Source organism: Dryobates pubescens, chromosome 4 (genome assembly GCF_014839835.1).
Source record: "Dryobates pubescens isolate bDryPub1 chromosome 4, bDryPub1.pri, whole genome shotgun sequence".
Taxonomy (NCBI): Eukaryota; Metazoa; Chordata; class Aves; order Piciformes; family Picidae; genus Dryobates; species Dryobates pubescens.
This window is the reverse complement of record NC_071615.1, coordinates 33,268,692-33,292,282: the sequence shown is the minus strand read 5'-3', so window position 1 is coordinate 33,292,282 and position 23,591 is coordinate 33,268,692. Positions and strand designations below refer to the sequence as shown.

At 47.6% G+C, this 23,591-nt stretch overlaps 1 protein-coding gene across 2 annotated transcripts; it reads left to right on the top strand.

The window, feature by feature from the left end:
• The first annotated feature begins 1,307 nt into the window (after window positions 1-1,307).
• NOD1 (nucleotide binding oligomerization domain containing 1) lies at window positions 1,308-23,387 on the top strand. 2 transcript variants are annotated; one of them, XM_054161064.1, is made up of 13 exons: window positions 1,308-1,629; window positions 3,787-3,961; window positions 5,592-6,353; window positions 6,480-7,395; window positions 8,145-8,228; window positions 9,213-9,296; window positions 11,269-11,352; window positions 13,281-13,364; window positions 15,987-16,070; window positions 16,635-16,718; window positions 17,746-17,829; window positions 19,857-20,083; window positions 23,021-23,387. In XM_054161064.1, the coding sequence occupies exons 1-12, from the start codon at window positions 1,426-1,428 to the stop codon at window positions 19,927-19,929; spliced, it is 2,718 nt and encodes a 905-aa protein (XP_054017039.1). In that variant the 5' UTR covers window positions 1,308-1,425; the 3' UTR covers window positions 19,930-20,083; window positions 23,021-23,387. The 2 variants fall into 2 exon arrangements, with proteins under 2 accessions (XP_054017039.1, XP_009906304.2); XM_009908002.2 differs by having other exon boundaries at window positions 5,592-7,395.
• Window positions 23,388-23,591: the final 204 nt, after the last annotated feature.

Sequence of the window (23,591 nt, the reverse complement as noted above, 5' to 3'; positions counted from 1 at the left end):
TGTGCCAGTGTGGCTCCTAGGAAGCTGAGTGACTCAGATATCAGTCACTTCATCTGACAGCATAATGAAAGGCTGATTTTTTTCCCCAGTAACTGCCGTCAGTCACTCATGTGGTAAAGAAAGTCAGATCGCTTGGTTACATTCTCTTTGGTTGAGAGAGTTTGGCAGATCGGGAGCTGGCTGTGATCCAAAAGAGTTGTGCTAGGGGTTTGCCTGGTCTCAGCCTTTGCAGGACTCAATTCTTTAATGCAGGAGCTACCTGCATCTGTGCAGGTCAGCAGCTGTAAGCTAAGACATATTGGCCTTCTGAAATCCTGGGGAGCTACACTGATTTGCCTCATGGTTGTTAAGTGTAGGTATGTACTGCTGTTGAAATCATGGAATCATAGAATGGTTTGGGTTCTCTCACCACCCTCTCACTGAAGAACTTCTTCCTAAGATCCAGTCTAACCTTACTCTCCTTCAGCTTCAAACCATTCCACCTTGTCCTATTGCTAGGAGAGTCCTTGTCCAGACTTCCTGTAAGATCCCTTCAGGTATTAGAAGGCAGCTCTAAGCTCCCCCAAAGCCTTCTTTTCCCTAGGGATACATGCTGTCTGAACCAGTAGCTTTAGGAAATGTGAAGTGCTCTGTGCCCCCAAGTGGTGTATTACCTCTGAAATCTCCTGTTAGCATCAGTTTACATTTGCTTTCTTCATAGAAACATCTGGTCATTGTTTTTGCCCCAGCCTCACTGCTGCCTCTCAAACCTGGTGCCCTGAAGCTCAATGTGTTCTCCAAGCCTAGCTGGAACTGTCTGAGAGTTTGCAGGGCCTCAATACAGGGACAGTTACCACACCAGCAACACTTTGTTGAGGGTCTGTTGCCACAGCAAAGAGAAAGCCAAGTGAGTTGCCACTCTAAATTGATTCTTCCTACGAAATTAATTGCTGTGAAATACAATTTTATTCCATTTATTTCCTTGTCCAGATATGTTTTGGAGAGATGCCCTGCTCTGTCTATTGAAACATGAAAAGCTAATGAAAAGGATTAAATTATGCACTAAGAGCAGGCAGTTAATAAAGCAGATGGCAGTGGTGGTGTTGGAGTAAAGCTCTGGTACAGAGGGATGATTGCCTGCTGTAGGGATATTATTTTTTTTTTGTCCAAAACATGACCAAATAAATGTAAATACCCCCAAAATAAACTTTTTGTTGAAGTTGGTCACGATACTCTGCAGGGGTTGGGTTTGATGGCTAATTGAAGGATGTATCTGCACAGGGCAGGGGTTAAACTGATGTTCTGTCCAATTCCTTCTGACAGGCTGAGTAAGGTGAAGGACAGATGGTTTGTTTCCCCAAAGCCAACTCCAGGCTGACTTCTCCCTGCATGCAGGCACTTTGTCAAAGATGAGGCGAGGTGGAGCAGCTTCTCACTCTCTCAGCTATGGAAGGCCACCTTTGTGCTAACTTGGAAAAGCCCCCAGGAGCAAGTCCTCCATCCTTCATTGCTTTGCTGAAGGTACACCGAGAAATTCTGGTCAGCACAATCCGAAACACGCAGTGTCTGATTGACAACTTGCTGAAGAATGACTACTTCTCCACTGAAGATGCAGAGATTGTTGTCCAATTTCCAACTCAAGCAGATAAGGTATTCTTTGCATTTCTCTAGCCAGCTTTTTGTCACTTTCAGTTTACAGCTAGGGCCCATGGGCTTACCTGGAAATTTTGCATCCATTGACTTTTCTAATCATTGTTATTTTGGAGTTTCCCCACCTCTTTCCTTCTGGACAGGTGTTTCCAGCACATCTCTTTCCAGCATGGCTGCTACTGCTTGTACGGCCCACTGGCAGCTGTAAGAATGAGCTGGGTGGTAAGGAGACTGAGAGGGGATGTAATAAATGTCTATAAATATCTGAGGGCTGGGTGTTAGGAAGGAAGGGACAGCCTCTGCTCGCTTCTGCCCTGTGATAGGACTACAGCACAGGAAGTTCCACCTCAACGTGAGGAAGAACTTCTTTACTATAAGGGTCACAGCCCTGGAACAGGCTCCCCAGACAGGTGGTGGAGTCTCCTTCCCTGGAGGCTTTCTGGCCCTCTGGATGTGTTCCTTTGCAACCTGCACTGGATTCTGTGGTCCTGTTCTGGCAGGGAGGTTGGACCCAAAGATCTCCAGAGGTCCCCTCCAACCCCTAACATTCTGTGATCCTGTGATAAGTGCTGTTCTGTCTCCCTAGCTGTAGCTTTGTCCTCTCCAGGAGGTGACCACAGTGGCTGCTTGAGTGCAGCTTGCTACAAGCAAACCTTCATTACTGTGCAGAGTATTGTAAAGGAAGTTTATTTCAGGATGCTGTGGGACTGGTAGAGGAGCAAAGATAGAAATGCAGGTTAATGATTGTGTGCTGTTCATGTGCACACCTTCCTTTCTCTTCAAAGACATAAGTATGTTGTAAATATTTATATGAAAACTGATCTATCCTGGCACATCTGGGGGTTTTGATGCACCTTTGGACATCAGTAGGAAAAATTATTTCTTGGTCTTTTGACAGGAGAAAATGATCACATGTACAGAGCTGTGCTTTCCATCATGACCTCAAGCAAACTCCTTTTTTTCTCTGACCAGCCAGTCATGCAGGTTCAGAAGAGTGTCACCACTTAAAAGCAGGCAAACCATAAAAGATTTGGAGAGCCTGGACTTGACTAATAGTGCAGATTTTCATCAAATAATCATTCTTGTTGGCAAGCTGAAAAGGTAGCACAGTGCTCAGCCTGTGTATAGGGTCAGAGCTGAATAAATGCATACTGTATGAGCATGTCCATTTCTTACTGCTTCACAGAATAGACATGATTGTTGTGACACAGCTGAGGGGGATGCCCCGCATCAGGAGTCTGAGCAGTCAGAGAGCAGGCCACAGTAGTGTAAGTGAAGTGGACTCACTGGGAGTCCACATAGACTTGCTCTTTAGGACATACCAATTGTCAGCAAATCCTATCTATTTGCTGTGCTGCCTTTCAACCCACAGGAGACTACAGTCTCTAGAAACCCTTTCTCTGGTTTCATTCATTTCCAGCAAGAAGAGGCTCCATACATTCAAAATGGGCCCCCAGATGCCAGCTCCGTCTTGCAGAAGGTTTTGTGCTAGATCTGCCCTCTTGCACAGACTCTGCCTTGCCTTTAGAGGTAAAGCCTATTCTTGAGCCACTCCAGACCCTGCCTGGTAGCCATCAGTTTTAGTGAGTTGCAAGCAGCAAGTCCATTGTATACAGAGAGCCTGTAGAAGTGAGTTGCTGTGTGAAAAGGAAGAGTTGCAGGGGTTTGGATCTGCATGAAGATCCAGAGAGATACTCTTCCTAGCCTGCTCTGGATCTAGCTGGATCCTGAGGTGAAGCTTGGCGTGACTGGAGTATTTACAAGCAAGAGGATGAATTTTCAGGACACTGAGAAACCATCCTTTTTTTATTTCAACCAGCATGGGATTTAAAATACAGGATCTAGCCAGGGTGATGAAATCCCTAAGGTTCCTTCCTGAGGCATGGTCTTTACCCTTTTTGTCTCTGGTTAGCGTGTGATTTAGCTACGGGATCAGACTAACTTGCAGAGTCAATTCTCTTGCAACATCCAAATACAAATAGCAGGTGAGTTTTGTGATGGTTCAAATTCAGAGCTGGGTTTTGAATTCAGGTTTTTGAAGCACCAGATTTAATTTTCATCCCCTGTTCCATCCCAAAAAGTATCTTGGAGCAGTTCAGAGGTGTAAGTATGATAAAATGCTATGTGTCAGTGACCTTTTGTGTGCTCTTTCTGCAGGTTCGCAAAATTCTGGACTTGGTTCAAAGCAAGGGAGAAGAAGTTTCAGAATATTTCATCCTTGTCCTGCAGAAAGTCACTGATGCTTACTATGAACTTCAGCCTTGGCTGGATAAAATAGGTTATGAGCCTTCAGAGTATATCTGTAGGAAACCTGTGGTAAACACAGATCCAGGTAAGGCCATGCATCTGTATCCCTACCCTTAGAACTCCAGGGAGCTCTACCCAGATGACAGAAAAGAGTCAAGGGAGGCACAGCCAGGGGAGAGAATTGTGTAGATGCTATGCTCACCAGCTGTGGTAGGCACAGAATTAAAAGGCCACTGTAGGAGATAGCAGCCCTGTTGATGTATTGCCTTCTGAATTGCTCAAGTCAGGCTCTTCTCGCCTTCACTGGAGGATATGCAGCAGAATGGCGTCGCCACCTTGTGCCAGCTGTCCTGTCTCCTAGGCTCCTGCTACAGTTGATTAGCAGCACTCTGATGTTTTGGCAGAGGAGTAGCCAGTAGTGTGTGACAAGGACATTCAGACAATGAGACAGGTTGTCCAGAGAGGGCATGCGGTCTCCAACTACATAAAGACCTGAGTAACCTCATCTGATCTCGTAAATGACCCTGTTGGGAGCAGAAGGTAGGACCAGAAACTTTCTGAGGTCCTTCCAAATTATTCTGTGATCCTGAATGGTGAGTTATACCAAAAGTCAAAGTGTTGCAGAAATGAATGTTTCCCCTTTTGAGAGGTTTTTCATACTATATATAATTATTTTGCCCCCATCTGAAGTAAAGTTTCTATGGCAGTGAAAACCCATGCCAGCACTGTGCAATAACCAAGACCTTTTTTGGTCAAATTGTCTGAGGTGTCTGGTACCTGGTTTCCAAAATGCATGCCTTCTCTTTACAGTAATAAAAATGAACAAACAAGTTAGGAAAGAATAATCACCTGATAGAAATGGCAGGTAAAATACAGATCCAGTGGAGGGCAGATGCCTCAACTCAGCAGTGACCAACAACCTCCACAAGTCTTTGCAGAGAGGAGAACAGCCTTTAGCAAAGGGTCAGGAGCTTGGTGTTGAATATCAGCTGGAAGATCATAGAATCATAGAATGGGTTGAGTTGGAAGGGACCTCCAAAGGTCATCCAATCCAACCTCCTGCACTCAGCAGGGACATCCTCCACAAGAGCAGCTTGCTCAGAGCCTTCTCCGGCTTCACCTTGAGTATCTCCAGGCATGGGGCCTCAACCAGTTCCCTGGACAACCTGTTGCAATGTTCCAGAACTCTCAAGGTGCGGAACTTGTTCCTCACATCCAATCTAAATCTGCTCTGCTCTCATTCCAAACCATTGTCCCTCTTCCTGTCCCTGCAGGCCTTTGCAAACAGTTCCTCTGCAGCCTTCTTGTAGCCCCTTTCAGGAACTGGCAGGCTGCTATTAGGTCTCCTTGGAGCCTTCTCTTCTGCAGGCTGAACAACCCCAGCTCCCTCAGCCTGTCTTCATAGCAGAGGTGCTCCAGCCCCTGATCATTTTTATGGCCCTCCTCTGAACTTGCTTCACATATAGCAGCCCCTCACATCACTGCCGTGTCAGGAACAGCTTTCAGCAAGCGGTGGCTTACACAGGACCTTTCATCAGCACCCAGATTTCCCAAGAGGGTGAGGATGGCAGCACCAATAGAAGCAATCTGCCAAAGAGCCAATTCTACATTAGAATGACTTCTGCTTATTACCCGCTCTGAGTTGCCAAGGTGCTCATTGTATGGATAGGATGTTTACTGGTAGCCTTTTTGGTACTGATTGACTGTCTTTTCAGTCAGCAGGTATTGCCAGAAGCTCAGAGATGAGCTGGGCCGGGACTCCAAGTTTGTGATGTCCTATGGCCAGAGGGAAGAGATGCTGCTGGAAGATATCTACGCTCCCAGTATCATGGAGCTGGTCAGTTTCACCAATGAGAGCCTAGGCCAAGTATGTCAATTAGAAGCCCTTTTTGATGATGCAGTTGGGCTAATTAATGAAGATGGAGAAACGATTTACGTCTTTGGTGACGCAGGAATTGGAAAATCCATCTTGCTGCAAAGGATCCAAAGCCTTTGGGCCAGGAAAGAACTGGATATAGGGGCCAAGTTTTACTTCCGTTTCCGCTGTAGAATGTTTAGTTGCTTTAAGGAAGATGAAGCCATATGCTTGCAAGACCTGCTCTTCAAATATAATTGCTACCCAGACCAGGAGCCCATGGAGGTGTTCCATCACATCTTGCAATTCCCTCACACTGTTCTTTTCACGTTTGATGGCTTCGATGAGATCTATTCCAGCTTTGACCTCAGCAGTGTGCCCGAGGTGTGTTCACCTGACGAACCCATCCACCCTCTGGCACTGCTGGTAAGCCTTCTCAGAGGAAAGCTTCTGAAGGGATCCAAGAAGGTTCTTACAGCTAGGACAGGAACTGAGCTCCAAAGAAACATCATTAGGAAGAAAGTGTTGCTGCGTGGTTTCTCCTGCAGTAACCTGAAGGATTACACTGCTATGTTCTTCAGAGATGAGAGGCTGCGAGCGCTGGTATTGGACCAGTTGGAAGGTAACTCCAATCTCTGCAGTTTGTGCTCAGTGCCTTTATTTTGTTGGATTATCTTTAAAAGCTATGAACAGTTCCATTCCATGTTTGACAGCCAGGAGCTTCCAGACTGTTCTGTTACATTAACAGATGTATTTCTGCTCATGATTGAAGTCCATCTGAACCGATCTCTGAAAACGAGCTTGCTGAGGAACAACACCAGGAGCCGAGCAGAGGTGTTCAAACTGAGAAAGGAAACTCTTCTGACTTTGGGCAAGTTGGCATACAAGGGGATGGAGAACTCTTTCTTTATCTTCAAGCAGGAGGAGGTCTCAATAGCAAACATCTCCGAGGAAGATTTGCAGTTGGGCTTTCTCAGGACAGTTAAAGGTTACAGTGGCTGTGATGATCAGGCCACTTACGAGTTCTTGCACTTGACCCTCCAGTCCTTTTTCACAGCTTTCTTCCTGGTTGTTGAAGAGAAGGTGAGTGCCAAGGAGCTGCTTCAGTTCTTCAGTGAACGCTCTTCCACTGAGGCTGCCCAGTTGACTTGCCTCCGTATTCCCTGGCTGAAGAAGCAGCGGGCAGAGAGGGATCCTTTCCAGAATAACGAGCACTTCCATTTCACCAACCTGTTTCTCTGCGGCCTGCTGTCCAGAGCCAAACAGAAGCTCCTCAGACATTTAACGTTGCCTGGGGTCATCAAAAGGAAGAGGAAGACGCTGGTCACCTACTTTGGGGAGAGCACAAAATCCCACCTGATGAGCTACACTCGCTCCAACCTCCCAACCTACAACCAGATCCAGGTGCAGCCCAACTTTGTGTGGGTGCTGCGGTGCCTGTACGAGATGCAGAGCCAGAAGGTGGGGAGGCTGGCGGCCCGGCGCATGCAGGCCAACTACATCAAGCTGACCTACTGCGGTGCCTGCGCCGCCGACTGCCGCGCCATCGCCTTCCTGCTGCACCACTTCCCCAAGCGTCTGGCGCTCGACCTGGACAACAACAACATCAATGACTATGGAGTCAAGCAGCTGCTGCCCTGCTTCAGCAAGCTAGCAGTCATCAGGTAGGAGTCTTGGCGAGCAGGGCCTTGCTTTTCTGTGGCTTGTTGCATAAACTGCTGGGCTGAAGGAATTGATTCTGAAAGTGGAGAAGGATGGGGTGCAGAGCTTGCTCCTCACATACAATCTAAATCTGCTCTGCTCTCGTCTCAAACCATCGTTCCTGCTCCTAGTCCTCTCCCTCTGCAGGCCTTCTTGTAGCCCCCATCAGGTACTGGCACGTTGCTATTAGGTCTCCTTGCAGCCTTCTCTTCTGCAGGCTGAACAACCCCAGCTCCCTCAGCTTGTCCTTGTAGCAAAGCTGCTCCAGCCCCTTGATCATTTTCATGGCCCTCCTCTGGACCTGCTCCAACAGGTCCACGTCCTTCCTGTGTTGAGGGCTCCAGAGCTGGACACAGCACTTCAGATGAGGTCTCAGCAAAGCAGACATCAGAATTCCCTCTCTACCTCTCTGGCCAGGCTGCTTTTGATGCAGCCCAGGCTGCCCTTAGCCACCTGGGCTGCATTTGCATAGCGTTGGCTCATGTCCAGCTTCTCAAGAACCAGCACCTCCAGGGGTGTTTTCAGTCCTATGGACAACTTCCAGAGCATTACCTTGGAGATCTAGGGTTTTTTGTTTTCTGTTGGTTTTGGAGTGAGCCAGATGAAGTTGGTGGCATGAGGACCTAATGTCCTTAATGACCTTCAGTCACTTGTTAACTCCTGGGTGATGCACAACTGTAATCGTATCAATTCAAACTTTCTTTTTTTCCAGGCTCAGTGTAAATCAGGTTACAGATCATGGAGTAAGGATCTTGTGTGAAGAACTCTCCAAGTACCAAATTGTGACTTTCTTGGGGTATGTATCAATTGGGAGCAAAACACTAGATATTGATACTAGAAACTAACGCTGCACTGCTGACAGTACTGGCACACAAAGGTGGGCTGGAAGCCGCAGCTAGCTCCTCGTTTGCTGCACATAAGAAAAGCAGCATTTTAAGTTCAGATGTTACTCAGGGCTTGTAGTAATAGGACGAGAGGAAGCAGCTTTAAGATTGAGGAGGGCAGAATTAGACTGGAGATTAGGAAGACATTCTTTCCAGTGAGGGTGGTGAGACACTGGAACAGGTTGCCCAGGGAGGTTGTGGATGCCCCCTCCCTGGAGGGGTTCAAGGCCAGGTTGGGTGAGGTCTTCAGCAAGCTGGGCTGGCAGGAGGTTGGAACTGGGTGATCTTTGAGATCCCTTCCAACTTAAACCATTCTATGAATTCTATAAGTCTCAGCTCTTTGTGCTGATTGATCTTTGCACACTGGGTAAAGAGCCCAGCTTTGGGCCACCAGCCCTGACTGCCTGCTCTTGGCTAAGCAGCCACACAAAAATGACTTTTGGAGAAGCAAACGTGAATACCAAGGATTGCCTCCCTTCTTTAGTGTCCTAATGGAAGCACATCTGCTGAGCTCTCTGATCTTCAGTCATATTTGCAAGGGGATTTAATGACTTTTAAAAGACAGAAAAAATCCCATTCTTCTGACTTGTGGTAATATGATTTCTGTACTAGCACAGGAATAAAGGGAAGCTTTGTTTGCTTGGGGAGGCTACTTATTAAAAAAGCAATCATGTAACTGTTTTCCCATGATCTACAATTTGGTCTCCTTGTATTTTATATCTAGCCCTTAGCAATATCAATTGTCTATAAAAACAGAAATAAAAACAACTGTGAATGTGTCCAAAGCCATACAAGAAAATATTGATGGTATGTGTGCATTATAAAATATTCAGCTTGTAAATATTAAAGTAACAGCAGGAATAACCTATTTTTGTCCAATTTGATTTTTCTTTAAGCTTATACAACAATCAAATCACTGATGTTGGAGCCAAATATGTTGCAAAACTCATTGAAGAGTGTTCAAGCCTTGAATATGTTAAGTATGTTGGATTTTATTGCCCCCTCTCCCCTCCCATCTACAGTATCCTAACTCAGGTAAAGCAACTTGAAGTGGGAGAGTGAGTGGAAAAAAGACAAAGGTCATATTTCCAGTAAAATATAACTTAGGTTGCAGTTGACTGTTCTTTTACAGTAGTCTGGCAGTGAATGGTAGCAGGTGAAACTGCTGAGTCCAGAGTCCTTAGTGGAGGAATATGGCAATAAGCAAAAGGCGAGCTTGAGACCTGTTCTTTACCTAAATTCAGTCTGGGCACCTGACTGAGGTTGAAGAGGTGCATGAACCTTGCTGCCCATTGCAACAGGTAGATTCACCTGGATTCAGTTCCAGACTTCTTTGTATCTCATCTTTTCTGGGCCACTAGAGTCAGGCTGTGTCACTGTCTTACCTGAACTCTGGAATTCCCCAAGTCCACTTGATTAGCTGTTCCCTGTAATTCCTGGAACTTCCCCAGAAAAGTGTCTGGCCATGCACAGCACAGGTTTGTCACAACGGTAGATCATTAACCAATGGGTTCATTATGACCAGAGCAGAAAATAGAGGTAATTACAGCAATGTCAGCACCCAGGGACACTTGGGTTCTGGTCTCTAACTTGCCTCCTCTGCAGTCACTGCTTTGCCACAGCAGGTGGATTGTTTAATTCGCACAGAAGAGCCTGTGTGGAGATGGTTACTTGCAGGCTGCATAGGAGCCCCAGAGATTATTTTGAGGTACAGTGTGTGTTCAGAAATGTGACCAGCAGCATGAGAGAGGTGATTCTGCTCCTCTGCTCTGCTCTCATGAGACCCCACCTGGAGTACTGCATCCAGTTCTGGTGCCCCCAGCATAACAGGCACATGGAGCTGATGGAGTAGGTCCAGAGGAGGACCATGAAGATCATCAGAGGGGGACAGGCTGAGAGAGTTGGGGCTGTTCAGCCTGTAGAAGAGAGAGCTGTGGGGAGGCCTGAGACCACCCTGCCAGTACCTGAAGGGGGCTACAAGAAAGCCACAAGGGACGTTTTACAAGGGCTTGTGGTGATAGGATGAGAGGAGAATGGATTGAAGCTTGAGGAGGGCAGATTTAAAGTGGAGAATAGGAAGAAATTCTTTACAGTGAAGGTGGGGAGACACTAGAACAGGTTGCCCAGGGAGGTTGTAGATGCCCCCTCCCTGGAGGTGTTCAAGGCCAGGTTGGATGAGTCCTTGAGCAACCTGGGCTAGTGGGAGGTGTCCCTGCCCGTGGCAAGGGGGATTGGAACTGGATGATCTTTAAGGTCTCATCCAAGCCAAACTGTTCTATGGATCTGAATCTATTCATCTGCCTGAAGTCAGTCAAACTCCCCAGTTCTACATGATACAAATGTAGTGGGGTTGAGGGGCTTTTGGTTTGTTCTATCAATGTATAGCAGTTGAGACTTATCTCAGGACAAAGAAAACCCACAGGCCTTCAACAGAGTGCCAGCCAGGGACAGTCAAGGCTGCACTGACCATTGCCACTACCTACAGCCTGTGCTTTGAAGAGCAAGTCTTGGCATTGTCACATTCTATGGTTATCAGCTGCAGCCTCCTCTGCAGCCACACGAAATGTTGTTCCCTGTAGCATCATGAAATATGCTTCATGTAATTCACCTCTCTGTAGCAACTGCTGGTGGTACAAACTAGACTGAAAACTTGGCAGGGACCCTTGGCTTGGGGATCAGCTCCTTAAAGCTCATTTCTGACATACTGAGCACCAGGCCCAAGAACTGACAGAAACACTTCTGCTGTGGAGGGCTGAGATACAAAATGTGTGAAAGACAACATAAAATGATGACTTCTAATCAAAGGTCAAATGCCTGCAGCATTCTTTTGCTCTGGTTTAGCCTTTGATAACTGTAGCTAGCCTCCAGAGTTAATTAGCCTTAAATACTTGGTTGCTTTCTGAGCTGGTGGTGTAAGAGCTGATGTGTCACCAGTTCATGTGTTCCCTGCAGGATAGGGGCAAACAAGATAACCAGCGAAGGAGGGAAATGCCTTGCCCAGGCCATCCAGAAGAGCAAGACAATCTTTGAAATTGGGTAAGTTCAGTGCTAACGAGCAGAGCTCAGGGCTTGGGCTTGGCAAGGTATCTGTAAATGCCTTAGAATCCTTTCTTTCATCCTTATCTTCTCTCCTTCTGCTATTTCTTCCCCCACACCGGCAGCATTACAACCAAGTGGTGCAGAAGCAGAGCCACATTCTCCACTCCAAGGGAAAATGAGGGCTGCTTTGTTAGCCTCAACATGTTCAGGTTGGGTTTTGCTGTGGTTGGTTTTGGGTTGTTTGGGTTTTTTGTTTTCTCCTTGTGACAGACCCTCAAAGGAGAGGCAAGCTAACAAAAGGACAGTGTGTAAAGCTGCTTCCCTTAATGCAGCAGGGCTGTTCTAGGGATATTTTGGTCGTTTTGAAGCCTGAATGGCTTTGACTATTGGCAGTGTATCTTGAGTGTCATTGTTGTCATTGTCACACCCTCTGCATTGGGTCTGATAAAGTTGCAAGCTGGCAGAACAGAAAGGAATTCCCATCATCCTCCTCTCTAGCCTGTCCCTAATTGAAGAGTCTGCTGTCACTGGAGAGTGGTCTGAATGTACCCTAAACTCTTAGTCCCTGTCCTCTTATTCTGGAGAGGTGCTAGGCTTGAAGGTTTGATTTGGGTTTTTTCCCCTCTCTGGCAAACCCCTCTCAGAATCTAATGCTTGAAGACATGGAATTCAAACCTCTGTATCAGAGTAACCCTTAAATATGAAAATCAGAGTTGAACAATCAGCTTTGTGGCCTTTAATGCCCTTGTTCCACAACAGTTCACAAATACAGTCCATTGCATTGTCATTCAACTGGGCCTGGTGTGTTGTACTTGCTGTGGTTTCAGTGAAGGGCTCCAGTTTTCTCCCGTGGAGGAAATAGTCCCTCCAAATGGTCTGAAAATAGCTTGGACAGAAACGTTTAGACAAATATATGCAGCATTTACATAACAAACTGTATGGCCTCTAAAGGACAAGAAGTTCTGGGGAACTTACTGGAAGCAGATGTGTTTAGATACCATAAAGCTCAATTGATTACGAAAGAGCTGCCAGCTAATTGCCATCAAGCTGAGTGTGGCTCTGAGTCATTTAGCCATGATCTCTGCTAAAAACCACCCCTTACACCTCAGCAGAGGTGCTTCCAAACCTCACAATGCAGGGTGAATTTTCTGAGTGGCTGGTCTGCATAGAAAAGATTTGAGCAGGTACTGCTAGTAAGGGTTGATCAAATCCCTGCAGCTTTTACCTCCTCTTAACCCTTTGAGTAGCCAGGCTTGTTTTGCCATTGGAAACGCTGATCCTTACAAGGGTGCGGAAGAGCCCCTGTGAGTTTTTGATTTTCCTCTTGTCAGCCGGCAAGAGAGGAGATAGCACTTGGCTGTGACACTGAACCATTTTGCCAGAGTGTTGTGAAGGAGACTGAAGCTTGTAGAAGCAGGTCACAAAGTCACCCATTTGGCTGTGGGCCCCTGTGCAGCAGCGCATCTGGGAAGTCTTTCCCAAGAGCTGCACTTTGCACTGTGCAAAGGCCACTCTGTGCCCAGCAGCTACCAGCAGAGCTGCAGCAGGGGCAGGGGGAGGAAAAGCTGAGCAGAAAAATGATAGCATTTAGGACTTGATGCATTCATGATGGCAGCTCCTTTAGCCCATTAAGCTCTAGGGCTGCAGAGGGTTTGGCCAGCACAAGGTGAGCCCAAAAGCACTCCTGCTGCAGCAGGCTGTCTCCTAGAGCTGCTGCTGTGCCTTAGGGTACTGGTGAGTCAGCAGAGGCTGGTGGTGTGGTGTGCAGGGAGTGGAAGGTGGCTGGCTTAGCACGAGGACTCTTGCCAGGTTTCTCACAAGCCTGAATGACTGTGAAGGAATTGGAGGGGGAGGGAAAGGGGGAGAGTGCAATTCTGAGGGCAGTAGGGCAGCACACCTGACATCTCTTGTCTTCCCTTCACCAGGATGTGGGGTAATCAAGTTGGAGATGAAGGAGCAAAGGCATTTGCAGAGGCCCTGAGGAACCACCCCAGGTTAACAAATGTGAGGTAAAACATCAGTGGAACCACGCAGCTTGGCACAGTGCTGGCCTTCTCATCCTACTTTGAAGGGATGGCTCTTCCCACTAAGAATTAGCTTGGAATGCCATCTGGTTCTGCAGCCTTCGCTGTGTAACAGCAGCCTGTGGTGCAAGCAGGGGGCTGGATTGAACCAAAAGCCTTGTGAAGCCAGGAAGCACGTTCAAAATGCTGCAGGGCTGGCATCCTCCCCTCTATCTGCACCTTCTCCCCTCATGGAGCAGAGAGTTCCTGGCACATGTAGAAGCCCATAGTCAGTGGGTACCATTTTGATCCGGGAGCATGAGCTCAGAATCGGCATGGGCTGAGAAGCTGCAGCAGCTTTTGCAAAGTAATCTTTAGGTGATAAACTGCATAGGGACTGGGGCATTCTGAAACTCAGGCTCATCCTGCAGTCCAGTGGAGCTATGAGATGCCATCCAGAAGGATCTTGACAGGCTTGAGAAGTGGGCCAATGCCAACTGCATGAGGTTCAACAAGTCAAAGTGCAAGGTCCTGTATCTGGGCCAGGTCAATCTGAGGCACAAATCTAGGCTGGGTGCAGAGTGGGTTCATCTCAAAGTAGCCTTCTGGAGGTCTTAGCATGGGTGAAGCTGGTAGCACAGCACAGGGATAAGCCAGTGTAAACCAGCCTGTTCCCTAACAGACTTCCAAAGGCTGGCTAGGGATTTACAGATGCAGGTTGGGGAGATGGCTGCCAGTCCCTCCATGCAGCTGGAGCCCTGGCTTGCTGGTGAACACTGATATTTGTCTCCACAGCAAGGTAGCAGACAAGGCTCCTTGGTTTCCCCACAAGGTGGCACATGACACCAGTGTCTTTAGAAACAGGGCACCTGGGGAGTTTAGGGAGCTCTGGAGAGCTTAGTGCTGCCACTTCTCATTCCTGGCATTTCAGAGCTGGTGCCTCGTCCTTCCTTCTCATCCTTCCTTCTGCCAGCAGATAGCTGAGTTTAAAAATTAAAAGCCAAACAGGTGCAGTGACCTAGATCTGTTTAAACTTAAAAGCTATCTGAAGTAGCCCTCTTCCCATAATTGCAGAATCCATCCAGATGCATTAAGCTTGAAAAAGAAACATTCTGTACCTGAAGCAGAGCTGAGGGTTTCTCAGACAGGAACAAACACGATGGTAAATGTGTTTGAAAAGATCAGGAGGAGTAACTGTGCTGGCTAGGGCTAGGCCTTGCTGGCATCTGTGCAGGGTGAGTCTTTTCTGAAGCCCTCAGTACAGGAAGGACATGGACCTGATAGAGTGGGTCCAGAGGAGAGCCACAAAGATGATCAGGGGCTGGAGCACCTCTGCTATGAAGACAGGCTGAGGGAGCTGGGGTTGCTCAGCCTGCAGAAGAAAAGGCTCCAGGTAGATCTAACAGCAGCCTACCAGTACCTGAAGGGGGCTACAAGAAGGCTACAGAGGGACTGTTTGCAAAGGCCTGCAGGGACAGGATGAGGGGCAGTGGTTTGAAATGAGAGCAGAGCAGATTTAGATTGGATGTGAGGAACAAGTTCTGCACCATGAGAGTGCTGGAACACTGCAACAAGTTGCCCAGGGAGGCAGCTGAGGCTCCATCCCTGGAGATCTTCAAGGTGAGGCTGGAGAAAGCTCTGAGCAAGCTGCTCTAGTGGAGGATGTCCCTATTGAGTGCAGGGGGGATGGACTGGATAACCTTTGGAGGTCCCTTCCAACCCAAACCATTCTGCAATTGTGCTCTGCACTTGGATTTATTTTTGTAATTTCTACTGGTTAATCTTGCTTCATGATTTGAAATCAGAGTTGGCACCAGTGGTAGCTTTGTGCAAAGATTATGTGAGAGAGTCCCTCCTACATCAGTTTGCTCCCTCAGTTCTCTTCAGGATATTTGTCATTTTCAGGCCCATTCACGATGGACTGAGCATACCTAGTTTCAGCTGGAGCTGGGAGGGACTCATCCTAACACCTATTGTGCCACTGCCCTCCTTGATCCTCATTTCTACCTTTTTATGACATCACATTCTATTTATAGGCTCTGGCCTGGTATTTGGGCAGGGGGATTCTTTTTTGAACTCTCAAAGCCTGGAGCATAACTTCAACTGGATGATTTTGCCAATATCTATTGAAGGAAGGGAGGGCAGGCTAGGAGATGTTTGTGGTTTCTAATGGAAAGCTCAGCTCTCCATGCACAGCAGAAGGTGTTTGGAAGAATTAGGTGTTCAGGTGACTGAAAGACTTAAAGAACAAAGTGCCCAGTTGGTACAGGGATTTGGGATGACAAATGCATGGGAAAACCCCTGTACTGCTAAGCACAACTCCTTGTTAAAAGTCTTGACTCTCAAAAGCACTGAGTGCAACTCGGCTGTCAGTTCCAAGAGTGCAGGTCAGTGACAGGGAACATCAGGGCCTACATGATGGACCTGCACTAAGGCTGTAGCCTGGGAACTCTTACCACTTGTAAAAGCCCTAAGGACTTGCTGGTTTGTGAAGTGTGTGAGCCTTTGAAATGCCCAAATGCTGACCTGTACAAGTGGGAAGCAGGTGGTGCAGGATGTCCTCTGGCAGCGGAAGAAGAGCCAAGGGGTGCTGGCTGTTTCTTACACGTTTCTATCTTTGCTTCACAGTCTTGCACTCAATGGCATCACCACAGAGGGAGGCAAAAGCATTGCTGAAGCTCTGCAACACAACAATTCAGTGAAAATATTCTGGTAATTGACACTGGGATCTGCTTCTCTTCTTTCTCCAGAGAGAGCTGCAGCCTTATTTTATTTCCTGCAATCTCATTGTCATCTCCTGCTTTCCCTCCTCTCATCCCCTTTGCTTTCACCACTAGCAAGACATGAGATACATCCCTTTGGAGGAATGTAGATGTGAGTATGGATTAGCAGCACCTGTCCCATGTCATGCTTTGCCCTGCTCCCTCCATCTTGCTTTCCCCATCTTCCCTCACTTCCAGGTCCATTATCTGAAGTCATGTTCTTTCTGCTTAGTTTTTGCAACTCTTCAGTGTTGTCTCAACCTCTCTACTTTTTTTCTACTACACCTCATCCACCTTGCAGACACTAAAACATCATCAGAAGGTATCACTAGCACACTACTCTGAGAAATAAAGATCTGATACTTTTGTCTCTTTTACCTCCAGGGCTTTTCTTCAGTATCTCTCTGTGTCCAGCCTTTACAAATTGCTCAGGGCAGAAACAGGACATCCCCCTTTGGCTGGCTGAAACTTTTACAGACAAGCATTCTAAGGGAAACTTTTCTCTCCCACTTAGGCTGACTAAAAATGAGCTGGATGATGAGGCAGCAATGAGTTTTGCAGAGATGCTGAAGGTCAACAAGAAACTGGTGCATTTATGGTGAGTTACATTCCAAAGAGCCATGGCTCTTTGGCATTCATTGCATTAAAACTTCCCCTTCCAAGTCTATGTAGGTCACAGTAAGCTTTCTGTGCATGGTCCTGATGCAGCTGACTGGCTGTGGACAGTTCTAATGGCAAGTTAATCGAGTTGCTGTCTAGCATTTGGAACCTGCTTTCACACAGGGAAGAGGTGAAGCTGTTTGTGTGTCCCAGCAAATTTCAAGCCACTAATTGATTTAATCTCTCCTCAGGGGAACTGCCCTGGCCTCAAAGACAAAAGTTTCAAAAATAAATACAAGCAGACAACTAGAATAGAATATTATGATTAAGATAGAATATAATAATCCAATGGAATATTGTGATTATGATTCTTTATCATGATACTATGGAAGTGGCTGCTGCTTCATCACTTGTGCTACTTGAAGATCTTCTGCATCACTTTTATTTTCCCTCAGCTCAGATGAGACTTTATAGCTGCTAAGATGGCTTCACTAGGACCAGCACCTGCTCACACCAGAGTCAAACTGAGCGCTGCCTTTTGCAGACATCTTCTTGGGCTGACCAACAAGACAGGAGGGTTTGGCAGTCTCTAGATCACAGCTGCTAAAACACTAGGCCTGCATGGGATCTGTACTAAGAAATCTCTGTGTGGCACTTAAAAGAGTATCTTAGTGTTCTTCATAAGAAAAGAGAGCTACAAGGTTAGGCTCTCTCCAAGAGTCCAAATGTCACAACCCCATAGCAGTGGAGTCCTTAGCTGAAACTTGCCAGCTGTGTGACCAAGATCAGTATCTCCAGAATGCAACCGCCTGCAAGATTAGAGGGAAAAGACAAAGACTCTGGGCTCTGTTTCTGAAGGTACCTGTGGGACATTTGAGCAGTGCTGTATGCCATCCTCGCAGCCATCACCTTGTGGCATACAGAGAGCTTTGCTGTGTGACAGCAGGCTGAATGCAGAGTGTCCAGGTGTTGTAAGTTAGTTCCCTGTTGGTTTAATGTGAAATGCCGTTTTCCCCCCCCCGCAGGCTTATCCAGAATCAGATTACAGCCAAAGGGGTGAAGCACCTCAGTGAAGCACTCAAGGAGAACACAACTATTAAAGAAATCTGGTAAAGATCCCTTCCTCAAAGGCTCACTTTCTAAACTTACTTTCTCCCTGAAGCATTTTTTTGCATTACTATTTTCCAGCCTAAAAAAAGAGAATTCAGAGCAAGGTTATGGGAGGCAAGGGTTCCAGCTATGGGCTTCAAACAGCTAAAATCACTCCTGGTACTGGAACTTCTCTGTGTGTTATAGTGGCAGGCAGGGACAGGATGAGGGGTAATAGTTTGAAATGAGAGCAAAGCAGATTTAGATTGGATGTTAGGAAAGAGTCCTGCACCATGAGGGTGCTGCAACACTGCAACAGGTTGCCCAGGGAGGTCATTGAGTATCTCCATCCCTGGAGATACTCAAGGTGAGGCTGGCCAAGGCTCTGAGCAAGCTGCTCTAGTGAAGGGAGGTTGGACTGGATGACCTTTGGAGGTCCCTTCCAACCCAAACAGTTCCAGGAGTCTATGATCTGTTTGCACCAGAGAGTCACAGACTGTGTGCTTGGAGAACTGGGACCTACATTTTTAAGCCAAGTTTTGCTGCTTCTGATTTTTTTTCCATACTTTTCAGGAGCCAAATTCCAGCAAGCAGGAGAGGGTTCCATTTAATGAGCATGAGTAAACTAGTTGGTAGAATTTGTGCCTGGATTTTCTTTGGGCGGTGCTCCAAATGCTCTGTAAATGCTAAACTACAAGAAGATTAACTTCATGTGAAATGTTTGTTTGAGATTAAATGGGCATTCCATAATCATACCTGGGCATTGTAGGGCACAAAGCCAAGTGCCACATTACTTCCCTCACCCCAGGGAGCTCAGGAGTCAATAGAACTTCGCTGGGTTTAGCACTGCTGTTTTATTACTGAGTGTGAACTTTAGTTTGAAGTGTATATATTTGTTTTGGAGAAAGGACACTGGCTTCTTGCTCAGAAAGACAGTGACTCACTGTCTGACTACTGGATTCCCTGGAGATGTGAAAGATGCTTTTTCCAAAGGCCACTGGCAGCTTTCATCTGCAGAAGAGCTGTCAATTCATAGAATCATAGAATGGTTTGGGTTGGAAGGGACCTCCAAAAAGTAACCTAGTCCAACACCCCTGCACTCAGCAGGGGCATCCTCTAGGGCAGCGTGCTCAGAGCCTTCTCCAGTCTCACCTTGAATGTCTCCAGGGATAAGGCCTCAAATGCCTCCCGGGACAACCTGTTGCAGTGTTCCAGCACTCTCAAGGTGCAGAACTTGTTCCTCACATCCAATCTAAATCTGCTCTGCTCTCATTTCAAACCACTGCCCCTCATCCTGTCCCTGAAGGCCTTTGCAAACAGTCCCTCTGCAGCCTTCTTGTAGCCCCCTTCAGGCACTAGCAGGCTGCTGTTAGATCTACCTGGAGCCTTTTCTTCTGCAGGCTGAACAACTCCAGCTCCCTCAGCCTGTCCTCATAGCAGAGCTGTTCCAGCCCCTGATCATTTTTGTTCCTCTCCTCTGGACCCATTCCAGGTCTACATCTCCCCTGAATCTATCTTTTGATTCTTGCCTGGCTTTTCAGACCATAATTTCCCAAGTCTAAATTGTTTCAATGTTGCTAGAAGCTGAACAGAGCAGGCTGCTCCTTGTCAAGGGTGTGAACATCAACATAGATTAACTTTCTCTAGTAAGACTTGAAGAGTTTGCTCTAAGTCATTTCAGATCAGTAGTGCCACTGTTCTTCACGGAGTTTTCTTCCCATGTTGTTAGGGAGGACACAAGATGCTCTGCAGGCTATCTAAATTTCACTCCATCCTGAGGACTTTCAGCTGCTTGCTGAAATGGCAACAGCTGGGTGTCCAACATTGATTTTAGCTCAGTGAAGTTTAGCTGTGGGTTCAGATTTTATTCCTGAGGAGGCAGCCTGGGAGTAGCAGCTCTGTGGCCAGTTCTCAGCTTCCCCTGGAAGCACGCAGCTCCTGGCCTTGCACAGCTGTGAGCTCTGCTCCAAACCCTTTGAAAAACACAAGATGGGTGATGTGACATGGGACGGGCAGCAGCCTCACACCTTTTGGTTTTCCTCTCCAGTCTGAACGGGAACCGGCTCAGCCCGGAGGAGGCCAAAGCTTTTGAAAGTGAAGAGCGGATCATCTGCTTTTGAGCCAGGACTCTCTGCTACTCCTAACCCTTCTGCTGAGTGGGAAGTTGATGTTGTGTGGTGCTTTGAAGCTGGAATGCAAAGCACTACAGAGCAAAGCTGCTGGCGGGTGTTTGCATTTTGATAACTTCAGTGTACGGAATAAATCCAAACTTGGGTAAGTAATCGCCAACTTCTTTTTATACACTAAATATAGACACACACCAATATCTCTGCAAGAAAGGGTGCAAGATGCACAAACTCCCCGAGCCCACAGGATTGTCTGCTTCAGAACTGGAAATGATTACAGGATGTCCCTAGAATAGTAGTGTGGTGCTGCTGCTTTGAACATGAAAACCTTTTTCCTGCCTAGAAGTTGGGCCTTTCTTTCTCCACTCGCTCCAGGCAGCCTTGAAGACAGGGCTGGGTGGTTGCTGAGAAATGGATGCATCAGAGTCACGGATTGCATTGGGTTCGAAGGGACCCCTTCAACTAGATGAGGGACAGGGCTGCTTACAGGACTGCAGCAGCTTGAAGAGGGCCTCAGAGTGAGTGGTGGCAGGTTGAAGCCCAGCTCCACATAGTTTGTCACCAGCCTGGCCCTGGTGCAGAAGTGTCCCCTTTGCTCAGACATGGCAGAGAGCCAGAGCTCCAGCAGACCCTTTACAGACAACTAAATTATGTTCAACTGTACGCCAAAGGCAGCAACTTCATTAGCTGCTAAAGCCCTGCAAGCCAGGAGACTTGGACCTCAGGGAGTGGAGCAAACAAAGCTCCCAGTACCTGCCAGACTCTGGCACCCTCCGTTTGGTAGATGCCAGTCCTAGCCCAGGTAAAGACGAAAGCTGCTCCCTCAGGCCCACTGAGGCAGGGGGCTGAGGATGCCTCATTGCTGCATAGAGAAGGGATGGCCCCACAATGGTCTTCGTGCTTGGTGACAAAGCTTGACCAAGGCTTGGCATTTTCCTTTTCCTTCTGTTTGAAGCCATCTTCAAGAAGCACATTTAAACACACAGTCAAAGGAAGAAATCTGGAATCAGGGTGAAAATGAAAAGCAGGGCAGGAGCTAGGCACAAAAGATGACTCAAAAGAGAATAGGTCAGATCCAGAGAGGCACCAAGTGCCTGCAGTTTCCCTGTGCTTTTAATGTCTGCCTCCTCTCTGCTCCTGCCTTTACAAGCAGTGAGTCATCTTGCGTCAGCTGAGGATGGGCTTTGTGTAATTATTTATTTATGTCAAACCCTCCTCCCTGCTCACACATCCCTGATCTCATCCCCTCAGAAAACAGATGCCCTGTTAAACCAGGGCAGGCACACTCCATCTCACTTGGCTTTTGCTGAGGCTATTTGTTGTCCACTGGCTGGCTGGCAAGGAGATGGTAGGCACAAGCTGCACACTGCCTCACAAGCAGTGCCCTCCAACGCCTCGTTTGGCTATTTGGATACAGGCATCCTTCTCCCTGCAGGGTGGGATGAAGCAAGGAACCTCCTCAGCTGAATAAACATGCCAGGGGATGTTTGCAGAGATCTGCAGGCTCCAGCCTGCACGCCTCCAGGTGCAGACATTGCTCAGGTCTTATAGCCTCAGAAGGAGAAGACCTTCCAGCACAGGGGACTCAAAAGTCAGGGCAGAAACTGCCCTGCTTTAGCTCCAGCTGCTGCAGCATCACCATCTCATGCTGACAGCCCCCAGGAACAGCCTGGGGCCAGTATTGCTGCCCAGGCCCAACAACTTGGGGCAGAGGTGGCACATCTGACATGCCAGCTATAGGCAAGAGGGTAGGACTTGATACCAAGGGATGCCAACATTGAAATTCCACACATGAAATCCTGCACCTACTGCACTGGAATGACTTCCAGCCGATTTTTTTTCTGATGCAAAGCCAGACATGGCTCTAGTTACCAGTTGCTTCCATCATATGGCTAAAGATCGAAGAGAAAACCCTGGGAATTCCTGGCAGGAAGAATTCAGGCTCCCCACAAGGTGATTGGGGTGGAGGGGGAAAGTTAGATTAACAGGAGCTCTGAGCATATTCCTCATTAATTACATCCACCTGTCTTTTGGTGCAGACTTCAGTAATTAATGCATTAACACTGCCACCTCCCATGGAGAGAACTGCCAAGAGTTGTAAGTGTCACTGTGCTTCAGCAGCCCTTGGCCACACCAGGCTTCTCTCAACCCCGCAGTGAGCAAGGACAGGCAGGCAGCCTCAGAGGAACCTGTGGCATAAATCTTTGCATCACATCCCACCAGCAGCTCCCACCAGCCTGCTGGCAGCAGCACCCTCCTGGGTTGAGAAGCAACACACCAACACAAGGAGGCGTTCTCTGCCTGCACAGGGGACTCTGCATTTCCCCACCCTTGCTCCACCTAACCTTGGTGAAATGCACTCTGGTTTTGCTCAGTGCAGCCACAGCACTGCTCCCACCTAGTGTAGGGGATGGGGTATAAAATTACCCTCCCCACCCCAGCAGACTCACACCACACACCATCCAAACCCTGCATGTGCTTGGGAGCACATGGCTCACCTGTGCCTCCTCTACATTTCTCTCACTCCTAGCACATAGGCTGTGGCTCCTCAGGAAGATGTGGAGTAACATCACAGCCAGCTGGGTCTCTCATGCCCACACCAGCTGCTACAGGCAGCACTGGAGGCAACCCAACGCCTGCCTTAGCTGCAGCTGCTGCCCAGGGTGGAGGTTTCCAGGCAGGTACCAGCAAAGGGCTCTGCCCTTGCCAAGGAACTCAGCTGGAGAATTTAATGCCTTCTGCTGCTCTGGGCAGAAATTGCCTCCTCTAGCAGCAGACCTCTGCAGGAGCCTGTTGTTGTAGTTTCCAAGCAGCAGTTTAGGGACAGAAAGGAGAGTGTTGGTGACCACTGAGGGCAAGGAAATCCACACTGCCCAGCCAGGGGTTCACTGGCAGGGGTTCATTTTACAGAGAAAACTAAGTGTTTTGGGAAGAAGCTAGAGTAGTATTTGGGGAGAGGAAACTGAAGGAACTAGCAGTATATTAAGCTAGCTTGATGCTTTGATGGAGCTTTCCAGGAGATAAGAAAGGGCTGTTTGAAATCCACTTTCTCCTCCCTACCTTTTTCTCTTAAAACCACTTCCAGACCTGGCAGCTGTAATTTATGCTAACCTTGAAGGCCATCACGCCTGCTGAAGATCACCAGCAGACACATCAACCAGAATCACCTTGCCTCCAGCCACCCTGGCAAGACAGCAGCTCCATGAGCCTTGCTCTGCCGTGACTGTCCTTGGCCAGCTGGATGACAGCCTGTCACATAGCCAATTTGCAGGCCAGAACTGGCCCAGAAGGGCTGCAGCTCCTACCTGTGGAACCCTAGACAGGTGTAGTTGCTCTTCCAGCTGTGACTACACACCATGCCTTGCTTTTCCTTCCTCTGCTTCAGCTTGGTCTGCAGCACAGGCATACAGAAGCTCTGCGTCAGCGATGCCTCTTTCACTAAGGCTTTAAAAAAACAAAACAAAACCAAACCAAATGATTTGGAACTGTGGAGAAAGCTGTGCTTCAAAAGATTTATTACATGTATTTGTACATATTTTACACCAATGGAATGTTAAAATGGACAACCTAAAGAACAACAACAACAAAAAAAAAATCAATAAAAAAATATTTTCATTCATGATTATTATGTACTGGCAGACCACTGAAAAGGGTAC

Bases quoted from the DNA above. Each gene is read 5' to 3' on its own strand.
- NOD1 (XM_009908002.2), top strand. From the start codon at position 1,426: ATGGAAGGCCACCTTTGTGCTAACTTGGAAAAGCCCCCAGGAGCAAGT. The intron at 3,962-5,591 runs GTAAGGCCATGC...CTGTCTTTTCAG, and splicing joins TGTGGTAAACACAGATCCAG to TCAGCAGGTATTGCCAGAAG. The intron at 16,071-16,634 runs GTAATTGACACT...TCTCCCACTTAG, and splicing joins AATTCAGTGAAAATATTCTG to GCTGACTAAAAATGAGCTGG.